At 43.7% G+C, this 13,926-nt stretch overlaps 1 protein-coding gene across 2 annotated transcripts in view; it reads right to left on the bottom strand.

The window, feature by feature from the left end:
• The window catches only part of ecd (ecdysoneless cell cycle regulator), a 209,723-nt gene that overhangs the window by 16,816 nt on the left and 178,981 nt on the right, over positions 1–13,926 (bottom strand). For both annotated transcript variants that reach the window (XM_069300635.1, XM_069300636.1), the window contains 2 exons: positions 8,376–8,555; positions 8,038–8,196 (listed from right to left, as the gene is read on the bottom strand). In XM_069300635.1, coding sequence (XP_069156736.1) covers positions 8,038–8,196; positions 8,376–8,555 — 339 coding nt within the window. The remainder of the gene's footprint in view (positions 1–8,037; positions 8,197–8,375; positions 8,556–13,926) is intronic.

Here is a 13,926-nt window from a genome sequence, read left to right as displayed (position 1 = left end):
CATTACTTTTTACGTTTTTGGCATGATTGCTAAAGTAATGGAGATAGTTACTTTAAATTCGTAGATAGGTCTATGAATTTATTCCATTACAAGAGACAGATAGTAAACCAAATATTCGTACACCTAATTAATCTGATCCATACACCTAAAAATATTAACTTAAAAATACATTTTATACAGAATACTTCTCATTTTTTTTAACTCTACCTTACCTTTATTGAGGACTTTTGTTGGCATATGGAAGACGATGAACAGGGGGGGGGGGGTGGGGGGAGAAGAGGTGTTAAGTGTTTGGAAGGGGAGTCCCCTTCCATTATAACAGGCTGGGATGACATTTCTGTGGTACTCTCTCTATCCTACATTTTGTATGCATACAACTAGGACCTAGGTGTGGCTCACTGCTTGTTTGTCTCACTAAGAATCTAAAGACACTTGTGTTTTGCTACATTTTAACACTTGTCTGTAGATAGCCATCATATTGTCATCAAAAAGGTTAATACAACGGTCTACTACTGCTTTATCTGGGCAAGTCTTTTCAGCAAAACTTTGCAGTTCTTCCCATACTGCACACATTTTCTAAATTAATGAGGAAGGAACATCCTCTACTGCCTCCTCCTTCCCTGAAGAAATTTGCTCAGCTGTCTCTTGTTGCTGCTCCTTGCGAAAGGATAGGAGTTATTCGGTGCTTGATAAACCCATGGTATGATATATAATAAAAAAAATGAAGTTCAGAAACAAAAAAAGCACAAAAACAATGAAATTCTTCACGGAGAATTCAAGCACAGTCATCATTAGGTGGGATATACTGGTAAACTAAGGGTGCCTTGCCTTGCCTTGCCCCGCACCACTCAGAATCCAGGCGCCTGAACCCAAGTATCAACAAGTGAGTCATACTCCAGAGCAAACATCGTACACTGAGTCAAATTTTGCAACAAAATTGTTGTTGTACAGTGAAAAATTCATACTCTATTGCATTCGTAGAATGAGGTTCCACTGTGTGTGTGTGTGTAATTATCTAAGTGTAGTTACAGGATGAGAGCTACGCCGTGGTGTCCTGTCTTCCCGGCACTCTTGGTCATATAATGCTTTGAAACTACAGTACAATCTCGATTCAATGTACCCTGATTCAATGAATCTCTGGCTAGTTTGCACACTTTTCAGGCTGGATTTACTCACCGGTTCGACGAACAATGGTTCGCCAAAGTGGGGGATGTTCGGATTTGCTTACGATGTCGAGACAGAGTTCACAGACTGGTGGAAAACTTTCCCATTCTATCACAGATTACAATTAATAATTCCTTCATAAGACAAGTTGGATCACACAAGTGAACTACACAAGTGGATCACACATGTGGACCACACATGTGGACCATACAAATGGACCATAAGTGGTCCACAAGCTTACGATGTTGGGACAGAGTTCACAGAGTGGTGGAAAACTTTCCCATTCTATCACAGATTACAATTAATAATTCCTTCATAAGACAAGTTGGATCACACAGGTGGACCACACAACAAGTGAACCAAACACCAGCCAGAATGGACCACATAACAAGTGAAGCATATTAACCAAACATCAGCCAGAGTGGTCCACACAAGTAAACAACTGAGTTTCCATTTTTGTTCACTGATTTGTGGCACACGTATCTTTGTAAATTAATTTAAAGGCTGAAGTGTGATTAGCTAGCTACATGTAGTAAAATCTCCTTATAGACATCTTTTGTCATGAAACAAGATGAGTGAGGGTGGACAGATAACGAAATACTGTACTGTAAATCTCACTTGCTTTTCCTTCGTCTGTGTCGTCATAGTTCAGTGACTCATGACATTGAAAGTTTCAGATTAATAAATCATTTCTAAAACCAGTGTTTTAAAAGCTTTTTATTATCCTAATTAAACTAAACTAAACTAAATAAAACTGTATTTCAAAAATATGCTGTAATATGATAGACATCTGCTAATTTGAGAAATTATTTATGTTATTGGAACAATAACAACAGTGTAAGGGGATGGGTCTAATCCTTGTACACAGAGCACCATGCGTGTTTCGTTCGATTTCGTCGCCACAGTTCAGTGACCTACGGCCTCGAAATAATAAAATTAATAAATCAGTTCTAAAATAAGTTTTTTATATCTCTTATTAGCCTAACAATGTTACTAAACAAAATATATAACCCAAAAATATATAATTTGATGTAAATCCAGTATTTGAGAGAAATTTATGTTACTGGATCTGGCTTAAACATCAGCCTACTGCAGGGTGTATAGACCTAGTCTGCATTCATACAGTAGGCAACCAGTGCCGTTAACTTTGTCTGCAAGTGACGTATTTGTCCGCACGTGGAAGAATAATCGTAATAACCCACCAGCTTTTATCAACACCTAAGGATGATGAAAAATATTTGTCTCAAGGACATGCCAAAAGGAAGGAAAGACAAAAATGAGTCAATATTTTTCACAAATTAGTAGCAGAAAATCAACCAGCACAGCCGTACCCAGCAAGAGCACAGCCGTACCCAGCACGAGCACAGCCGTACCCAGCACCAGCACAGCCGTACCCAGCACGAGCACAACCATACCCAGCACCAGCACAGCCGTTCCCAGCACCAGCACAGCCATTCCCAGCACCAGCACAGCCATTCCCAGCACCAGCACAGCCGTTCCCAGCACCAGCACAGCCATTCCCAGCACCAGAACAGCTGTACCCAGCACCAGCACTGCCGTACCTAACACCAGCACTGCCGTACCCAGCACCAGCACTGCCGTACCCAGCACCAGCACTGCCGTACCCAGCACCAGCACAGCCGTTCCCAGCACCAGCACAGCCATTCCCAGCACCAGAACAGCTGTACCCAGCACCAGCACTGCCGTACCTAGCACCAGCACTGCCGTACCCAGCACCAGCACTGCCGTACCCAGCACCTGGTTGATACCTGGTTGATACCTGGTTGATACCTGGTTGATACCTGGTTGATGGGGTTCTGGGAGTTCTTCTACTCCCCAAGCCCGGCCCGAGGCCAGGCTCGACTTGTGAGAGTTTGGTCCACCAGGCTGTTGCTTGGAGCGGCCCGCAGGGCCACGTACCCACCACAGCCCGGCTGATCCGGAACTTCTCTTAGAAAACCGTCCAGTTTTCTCTTGAAGATGTCCACGGTTGTTCCGGCAATATTTCTTATGCTCGCTGGGAGGACGTTGAACAACCGCGGACCCCTGATGTTTATACAGTGCTCTCTGATTGTGCCTATGACACCTCTGCTCTTCACAGGTTCAATCTTGCATTTTCTTCCATATCGTTCACTCCAGTACGTTGTTATTTTACTGTGTAGATTTGGGACCTGACCCTCCAGTATTTTCCAGGTGTATATTATTTGGTATCTCTCTCGTCTCCTTTCTAGAGAGTACATTTGGAGAGCTTTGAGACGATCCCAATAATTTAGGTGTTTTATCTCGTCTATGCGTGCCGTATATGTTCTCTGTATTCCCTCTATTCCCTGTATTCCCACCAGCACAGTCGTACCCAGCAGCAGTATAACAGCAGCATGCAACAGCTCAGAAGCAGCTGAAGCCAACACAGCAGCAGCGAGCACCAGCAAAGATGATGCAAACATCTAAAAACATCGTGTGTGGAATGAACAGTTAGAACAAGTGTTAAATTTAAGTGTGTATATAGTGTTAAAATTAAAGTTGCAGTAATTTTAGTGTACAATAGTTTTCATAAACAGTATTGTAGTACTCAACATACAGCAGAACTACTTAATCAACACAGTGCTAATGACATAATACACTACAATATGTATTTACGGTACAGCATTCACAACTCCATGAGACTTTAAGATGGACATAATTCCAACAATAAGGTAAATAATAAATGTAACACAGTATTTTTGAGTACAGTAGTAATATATAGGTACAGTATATAATATGATAATGCATTTTTATTGTGCACAAGAATAAAAAGTCACCGACGCATCTAAACTATTGGGAGCGTCCCAATAGTTTAGATGTTTTACTGAGTGGATTCTAGCAGTAAAGGATCTCGGCACGCTCTCCAGGTCAGCAATTTCTCCAGATTTGAAAGGGGCTGTCATTGTGCAACAGTATTCCACTCTAGAGAGCACTTACATTTTGAAAAGTATCATCATCAGTATAGCATCTCTAGTGTGAAAGGTCCTTGTTATCCAACCTGTCATTTTTCTTGCAGTGGTAACGGCTACTTTATTGTGTTCTTTAAAGGTAGGGTCATCCGACATGAGTACGTACACCCAAATCCTTTACATTGTCTTTTCGTTCTATGTTATGATTTGATTGAGTTTTGTACGTGATTTCCGTTTATATATTTTCATTTTTTTAGTAGCGTAGGAGCTGGAACTAATCTTCGTTAAACACCATATTATTTTCTGTAGCCCATAGCAAGACCTAATTTACATCTGATTAAAGGTTTGCCATGTCCTTTATGTTGTCTACTCTCATAAAAATCCTAGTGTCGTCTGCAAAGGAAGATACAGTACTGTACTATATAGATTGTGTCCTTGTCTATGTCCGATATGAGGACGAGAAAAACTACTGGAGCAAGCACAGTACCCTGGGGGGACTGAGCTCTTCACGGTTGATGGAACAGATTTTGTTTTGTTGACTATTACACATTGAGTTCTCTTAGTCAGGAAATTGTAGATCCATCTGCCTATTTTTCCAATAATTCCTTTTGAATGCAATTTGTGTGCAATAACATCATCATCACATTTGTTTAAGGGTTTTGTGAAATCTGTGGAAATTACATCAGCGTTTCATTTGTCTCCCATGGCATCTAATGCCATATCATAGTGGTCTAGCGACTGTGATAGGCAGGAGCGCCCTGTTCTGAAACCATATTGTCCAGGTGGAATTCCATGTATTTTGTGATCTTATACATGGAATCCAAGCACTATTACCCCCTCCCTCAGCCCCTCATCCTCCCCATCATTCCTCACTTCCATCCTCTAATCCTCCCACCATTCCCCACTCCATTGTCTGATCTGTTCCCATATGATATGATGTTCCCATCAGAAAAATGGGAACATCAAATGATCTGATGTTCCCATCACTGAAAAATAAGAACAGTTATAAAAACAACATGAAAAAAATAAAAAAATAAACTATACACACAAAATGAATGGTATGGTAAACAACACAGCTCAATTCCAACGCAATGTCACACAAAATAATTAAATCAAAATGAAAATAAATCAGAATCTATGAAAATTCAAATTATAAATGCAATCGGAAACATTGAAATTGAATCGTAACACATTTAGGTCATTTAGCAAAGCAGCCGTAATAGCGTGTGTTACTTTTACATGCAATAGATGGCGCTGTTTTTCCAAAAAACCAACGTTGAATGTAATGAAATGCCATTTTCTGGGCGAGAGTCGGAGGCTCCCCAGAGCTTACTAGGCTGATATGCTAGTGTCAGACTTTGGCATCAGTTATGTGTATGGGGTTCTGTGGGCCTACCAGGGACCACGAGCCAGAACCTCGTCTCCTCAGAGAGGCATTGGAAGCAATGGCCTATAGAAACCCCCGTGTGGTTGGAAGCATTCTGTGTTTGCCATCGACCGGTTCAGGCACCCAGAAAAGTAAGCATCCCAAAACAAACCCCTATTCTGGTGTAATTATTGCTACCTAAAGCCGAACAAGTGGATAGAACTCCCCTAAAAGAAACGAGCAAACAATCATGACATCACACGTCGCCGTGCCGCTGTCTGCGCAGCTCCTCCCTTCCCTGGGAGGGGGAAGGGGGAGCCCCAGACCCCTCACACCAGCTATCCACCCATCAGTTCTGAGGCTGGATGTGAAAACACACGATAAAAACGCCGACCAGGGGGAATGGAGGGATGCCGGGGAGCCTTCGGGTCTCACCCAGAAAATGGCATTTCATTACATTCAACGCTGATTTTCTGAGGGAAGCCCCTTCGGCTCACCAGAGTTAACTACCCACAGAGGAAAAACTGAGGGACGTACCCAGGAGGCGGTCGTCACTCACTCCACCAATGCAAAGTCAAGACAAATGGCTGCAACCGCCGACCCAAAACGACACAGGCCTGATGAGGCCCCAGGACATGCCCACGGTAATGAGCTGCCAAGACCCTGTTCGACCGCCAAAAGCCCCATGCCTGAATGGCAGTCCAAGACATGGTGCCAAGGATGGCAGCAAGAGCAGCGAACGTATGAACATCATGGGCACGGGGACAGACTGCAGGCCGGCTAGCCTGAAGAACTCAGCAGATGACCTGGGAGACCCGCACCCGCGAACAGCGAAGAAGGGAAACTGGACCAACCCAAAGCGTGTCCCCGGACACAGAAGCCATGGTGTGGAAAAACAACTAAGAGCCGCCACCGGACACAAAACATGATGCATCCCCAACCCAACCAACCAAGTATCACCAACACAGGGACCCCTCCAGAAAGCAGCAGTCTCATTCTCCACCAGAAAAGATGGAAACGGCTGCAGACAAACAAAACCATCACGAAGATCAAAAGAGCAGAAAACCCCTGCGCCCGAGGAGAGCATGAAGCTCTCCAACCCGACCTCAGAGGCCAATGCCAACAGAAAAGGAGCCTTGGAGAACAATCCTGAACCGAAGGGGCCACAACAAACTGAGGAGAAGAAAGAAAAGAGCACACTGTCCAATGACCAGAACAGCTCAGGCGGCGCAAGAGCAGACCAGAAGCAAAACGATACACGAGACAGCCTGTGAAACGGCGCAGAAGTAACATCAATACTGAAAGCAAGCTGATGCGGCTTTGCCAGCACCGCACGATACAAGGCAACAATATGGGACAAGATGATGGCCCCAAACCTGCACAAGAGGACAAGACCGCACCAACAAATGCAGCTACCAATGAAGGGACAGAAGGAAAAGGAAGGACCTCCAAAAACCCAACACTGCCGCCAAGAAGAAGCACGCAGGTGGGACACCATCAAAGAAGCCACCCGACCACCAACAGAAGGTGAAAGATTCGAGGCAGAACCGAACCGGCTCCGACATGGCCAATCGAGCCTAGGAAGAGGCGGAGCCGTGGGAAGATCTCGGGTGTACCCAAGAAGCCAACAGAACCGGAAACCCAAGCCGGCAAAGGAGGAGATGGAACGTCCGCCAACCAGAAAAACATCCCAACGCCCGCACGCCCTCCGGGAGATCGGAGACGACAGTCGCGACGCGCGAGTCTAGAGAAGGGAAACCGAGAGACCGTGAAAACACCAACAGGCTGGGTAAGCCAGAAAACCAGGAACCCAAACCTGGCAATAGGAAAGTCAAAAGGCACAAAGAAAACACACAACCACGTGTAGGATAAAATGAGAAAACAGAAAAACACAAGAAAAGACCAGAGGAAAAGCCCCAACATCAACTGCCAGGGACAAGAGCGTAGAAGGAAGATGAGCAACTAAGAAGGCAAGTAGCAAAACAGGAATGAAAGGGACATGACCAACAACACACAGAACCACTGGTCATGTCCCAACACAACCCGTTCTTGCACTTTCGTACAGTCAATATTGACTTATTAAATATGTGCATATTTGACATACCAAACATACTAGTTTACCTTGAAAAGCTTCATAGAAAACACCGACCTTACCTAACCTTCTTCGTATGTTAAGATAAGCATCTTATTGCTTCGTAATTACAATTATTACTTAACCTATTATAGGTATAGGTTAAGTAATTGCTTCGTAATTACAATTATTACTTAACCTAAACCTATAATAAGTTAAGTAATAATTGTAATTACGAAGCATTGTCATTGTCATTGGGTGGAGGGTTATATATCACTGCTACTACTATTCTTGGTCCTCCCATTATCATGGCACCTGTTATTTAGTCTCTGAATCCCTTGCAGCCCGGGATAGCCATCTCCTTGAAACTCCATTCCTTTCTCATTAGTAGGGAGAAAGGGGGGTGGTGGTTGAGGGGGGGTGTTTTGGGGGGGAGTGCACATACTGTGTTGTACATCTGTATTATATTAATCAAAACACTTAAAATGATAAGTACTGGTACCTACCCGAAAATAGCCTTTTTCAGTGAGAGACTGGCGATAGCGTGCCCAGCGAGGATTGGTTGTTAGATCAAGCTGTGAAGTGGGGTCAGGTGAGGATTCCGAGGGCGAAGAGACCGGTGTCACACCCCCAGCACTACACACTAACAGTTCAAATCCACACGCCTGCCAGCCGTCAGTAAAAATAGATATTACACATTTCATAATAATGCATTTAAAACAATTTGATGAAGAAATATTGCAAAATATCTTACTAGATTTGTTAAGTACATCATTAACTCGGGTTTCTTAAATTGATGCCTGAACTTCTAGACAAAAAATCACCACGTAGAAATTGATCTCACCAGCTTTATGCCTATATCATGGGCTTTAAATTGAGGGTGTAGCGGTGAGGGAAGGTTCCAGCCAGTGCGGACGTCAGGTGTGTAGCGGTTCGCTAACACCTGGGCGTACAGGGCCTTGCTGAAGCGTACGGCAGTCATTACGCGGGTCTCGGGGGGGAAATGACGCATCACACGTAACACCTGAAACAAAACACATATATGTATCTATCTACATTTTAAAGGAGTAATGTGCAATAAGAGAGATGATATTATGATGGGAGGAGAATACAGTGGAGAAAGTGAACCATGGGAAGCAACTGGGGAGAAACCTTTTTTGTATGTATTCCTCTTACCTCAACTAGAGATTGAAGAGGCCAACTGGCAAAGGCTGCCTGGATTTCTAAGCATTAAGGTGAAACAGACAGCAAAGATTATACATATATTCTATATCTGGCCACTAAATATTTATCAGTCATTCATTTAATCAGGAAAATATTATTTTGAACAATAATTATCGTTAAAAGTGATAATAATCCCCATCAACATCAAACAATCACCACTAAATGCATTACACAGAGAAATCACACTAACGTGATGTATCAGTGAGAATATCTATAGGAGCCGTGATGAGGATTCTCATCACGGCTCCTACGGATTTTCTCATGATACATCACGTTAGTGTGATTTCTCTGTGTATTGAAAGAGGACGTGTCAGAGGTAGAATTCTGGACAACGGAGCCAGAGTGCATGTGGGGGATTGGCGCTGGTCTAGTTTCCGCTGATTTCCCCAGCTAACTCACCTTCATACAGTTGAACAAGCAACTTTGTGTGCATGAACAGTTTGACCAGAGTGTCTTATCTATACAGCAAAATAAAAATCCCCCACTCAATGCTGCATGTACTGACAGTTGAGAAAAAGGGCTCTGAAGTCTGCAGCGAAAACACGTTCACTAATACTGGCAGCTGTAGTAGTGGTGACAGCTGTAGCAGTGGCAGCGACAGCTGTAGCAGTGGCAGCGACAGCTGTAGCAGTGGCAGTGACAGCTGTAGCAGTGGCAGCGACAGCTGTAGCAGTATCGGAGGCATCCCCTCCCCTGCAGCACGCGCGTGCACGGACTATGATTTCCCCTTTTTCCCGGAAACACATTTGTGAGCGAGAGACACGGTCACGGCCACACATTTCCGCGTTGTTGTATCCGGAGTTTATAAAAACCTGACAGTTATGTGTTTCCTCAGAGGAGCCGTGCTTACAATGATAAACTCCAGATGTTTAGGCAAGGGAGGAAAAACAAGAATCTTTAACTGGATACATTATATAAGTCGCAATCCGATCTTTAAAAACGGAAACGACACGTAAAGTGACTAGTAATAATGATATCAGACGACTTAACGTTTAGTAAACGTAGCACATCAAACATAGCATCACCAAGGAAAATAATGGGGTGCATTATGAGAACTTTCAAACCAAGGGAGGCCACCATAATTCCTCTACTTCTTAAATCACTTGTGCTTTCCTTCCTTGACTACTGGTCGGTACTCAGTTTTTCCTTAAGAGAGGAGAGATGAGAGCGCTATCACATATAATATAAACATGAAAGATTGAAAGATATTTGAAGGTCAGGTCCGAAATATGCACAATAAAGTAGCAGTTTACTGGAGTCAAACATATGGTAGGAAACATCTATATATCTCAGAACAGAGCCAGTGAAGCGTTCGAGAACAGTAAGAGAGTACTGAGCATCAGTGACCCACGGATCTTCAACCTCCTCCCATTATATATAAGAAATATGGCCAGAATAAAAATGGATGTTTTCAAGAGGTAATTGGACAGATTCCTGAAGGAAGTGCTGTATCAGCTGGGTTATAAGGAATGTGTGGGTCTGCGGGCGACTGCAAGCAACAGTCTAACCGATCAAGTTATCACCAGACAAGCCTCAACTCCAGGACAGGCTTGGGGGGGGGGGTATAATAACTCTTGAAATCGACCACAAGTCAACTACAGTTATATAGACTGGACGGAAGCAGAGTAAGTGAACAGGAAGAGTGAGCATCATAGGGCCGATGATTTTTTTTCTAGATTGTTGCCGCCGGCGGCAGCTAGTTTATTGTGCACCCCATACCCATCGTGTGAGCGGTAGCGCAAAAAGCATTACAGAGGGCACAAAAGGTCTTTATCAGATCTCATCTTAAATTATTACATAAACAATTTCATCTATCCTTCACACCTTATAGTTACAATGTCAGCTAGTTACAGAGAGTGCCGAGGATAAACACAGCTGTCCTATGTTAAATGGCATCTGCAGCCCTCACAAAGACACCCCCCAACCCTGCCGACGACATCTGTAGCTAGATTTCATAATTTAATCTATTACCCATTTATACAATTTTCCTCCATACTATACCCTTCCTCCTCCACAGTTACACCCCCCCCTCTCCCCCAGCACAGACGAGCCCAGAGAGTCGTGTCACCTGATGGCTGTGGCCGGGACTCCCATAATTACGCTCGTGCCGTGGCCAGCACTCATTGACGTGAAGCACAAAACACACTATAATTCCGCTTGCATTACCCCTCTCATTCTGTGACAATGTTAGTCATTACTACACTCTTCTTTGGTGAAGTTGCAATGAATGAAACATTCCGCTCCCGTTGTTTTCACACTGGTCGTATGTAAACAATAGTACTCATTATACCGGGATGGCCTTATAATCACGTACTTATAATCACGTTAACCGAAGTTTACCTGCAGCCACTTAAGAGTTTTTCTTCTCCTGCAGCTTAGGCTTTCCTGCTGACTGCACAAGCAGTCAGGGGTTATCTTGAGGTTATTTTGAGATGATTTCGGGGCTTAGCGTCCCCGCGGCCCGGTCCTTGACCAGGCCTCCTCTTTGTTACACATCCCTAGGAAGCAGCCCGTAGCAGCTGTCTAACTCCCAGGTACCTATTTACTGCTAGGTGAACAGGCGCATCAAGGTGAAAGAAACTGTCCATTTGTTTCCGCCTCCACCGGGGATCGAACTCGGAACCTCAGGACTACGAATCCGAAGTGCTATCCACTCAGCTGTCAGGCCCCAGGGTATTTTATGTCATGTGTGCATACAACAAGTGTACACAGCGGTCACAACCCTGCTGGGCTGACAGCCAGCAACAACCTGTCAACCTACTCTTTAAAATCATTTACTTATATATTGAGTAGAATGTTGGAGTCTTTGGTTTCTATTGTTTACGTTTGTCTGGTCTCGTTTTACACTCTCGCAGACTTGAGCCCTGGGGCCAGATTCACCAAGCAGTTACGCAAGCACTTACGAACCTGTGCATCTTTTCTCAATCTTTGGCGGCTTTGTTTACAACTATTAAACAGTTAAATGAACTCCGAAGCACCAGGAGGCTGTTTATAACAATAACAGCAGTTGATTGGGAAGTTTTCATGCTTGTAAACTATTTAATAAATGTAACCAAAGCCGTCAAAGATTGAGGAAAGATGTACACGTTCGTAAGTACTTGCGTAACTGCTTCTTGAATCTGGCCCCAGGCCAGTGTCTCCTGATTAGTGAAGGTATTGCTGGACCCGAGGGCCCACCTAGCCATCACAACTCGGTTGATCATCTACTTTTTTTGTAGAAACTTGCCAAGTTCCCTCCTGAAGATTTCAAACCAATTTACGCAGAATATTTCTTGCATGTGCTGTTAGGGTGAAGAATTGTGGGATGTGTTTTTTCTAACTGCGCTGATGACAGTATCGACCATTGACTGTTGGACCTGACGAGGTGCAGGCGAGGAGACAAAGAAAAGATGAAATGAAGGAAACGAAGAAATGAAGAAAATTAAAAAATGAAGAAATGTGAAAATATATAGAGACTGCAAGCAAGCGAGCCGGTGGACACAGCTGTCTGACACCCACTATACCATGTCAACTTATAGAAGATATAAGTTATACTAGAATTTTTTATTATTATTTTGTGCTCAGTCTCGTTCTCAAACCTGTCTCTCAAGACACAGGTTTGATGTGTATATGACCCAGCTCTAGCGAAGAGGTGAAATAAGGCTTAAAGGTACGGGGAGGACTTTGTGAGAGGAGTGCCCGGTGTTCTTGGACGGAGTAGAGGGGACTTATTAACGTCTTCACTGAAATACATGAAGTGTTATTTTTTCTTTAAGTAAAGAAGATGGAGAGGTTACATAAATGGGAAATATAGTGTGTTGTGATAGCAGGCGAGCTGTCCGCCTTGCTGACACCATATATTTACTATTTGTGCTTGCAGGATCCAGCTATTAGCTCTTGGTCCCCGCCTTTTTAACCGTCGGTTGTCTAATGTACTGAATCGCGACCTATTTTTCTTCTATCTTATCTACTTATGTTATTTTTCTTCTATCTTATCTACTTATGTTAGATAGCTCAGCGTGTTTGTGAGGTTGCTCATATGTATTTCAGCATATATGGGTTACCTTGAGATGATTTCGAGGCTTAGTGTCCCCGCGGCCCGGTCCTCGACCAGGCCTCCACCCCCAGGAAGCAGCCCGTGACAGCTGACTAACTCCCAGGTACCTATTTACTGCTAGGTAACAGGAGACATCAGGGTGAAAGAAACTCTGCCCATTGTTTCTCGCTGGCGCCCGGGATCGAACCCGGGACCACAGGATCATGCGTCCAGTGTTCTGTCTGCTCAGCCACCGGCTCCGTTTGTCCATCTCTCCTGGTTTGTCTCCAGGCCATCTGTCCGGCCTGGCCAGATGAATACTGTGTAGCATCCATATATATATATATATATATATATATATATATATATATATATATATATATATATATATATATATATATATATATATATATATACACTCACATGCTGGTGTATATTTTGTGTTCTGTTTGAGGGTCTTTATTTGATTATTATTATTATTATTATTATTATTATTATTATTATTATTATTATTATTATTATTTAGGGAGCTTTTGGTCAGTATTTAATCTTGAATTGTATAGAGCAATGACAACCAAAGATTAGGAAAAAGTGGAAGGGGCTAGCAGGAGAGGTGTGGGGAAGGGGGAGAGGAAGTGAGGGGGTATTAAGGGGGGGGGGGTGAGTGGTGGTGACAAGCCGCAGGAGGAGGAAGTGAGGCTAGCAGTCCTGCCATGACCAACTGGTTAATACTCACCACCAACCACAGCGCAAGGACGGCCTTCCTCCCTACTCCCCCCCCCCCTTCTCTCTCTCTCTCTCTCTCTCTCTCTCTCTGTTTCTTCCTTTTACAAACTCGCCTCTTCATCTGTTCTTCGCCTGCCCGTCCCCATCTACATCACAGAGGTCAAACAACAGCCTGGTGGACCAAACACTCACAAGTCATGCCTGGCCTCGGGCCGGACTTGGAGAGTAGAACTCCCAGAACCCCATCAACCAGGTGAACAACAACCAACATCTGTAGAATCAATGGTTCACAATTGTCGATAATTTACAAGACAAGTTTACCGTTAAGACTGACCACAAAATAATAATATTTTGTTCTAATATAACTTTTATCTTCCATAAGTTGACATCGTATAGTGGGTGTCAATCCCACTATCTTATATTAAAACTT

Source organism: Procambarus clarkii, chromosome 44 (genome assembly GCF_040958095.1).
Source record: "Procambarus clarkii isolate CNS0578487 chromosome 44, FALCON_Pclarkii_2.0, whole genome shotgun sequence".
NCBI classification, from domain to species: Eukaryota; Metazoa; Arthropoda; class Malacostraca; order Decapoda; family Cambaridae; genus Procambarus; species Procambarus clarkii.
The sequence above is the reverse complement of the archived record's forward strand: the minus strand, read 5'-3'. Positions and strand labels throughout refer to the sequence as shown.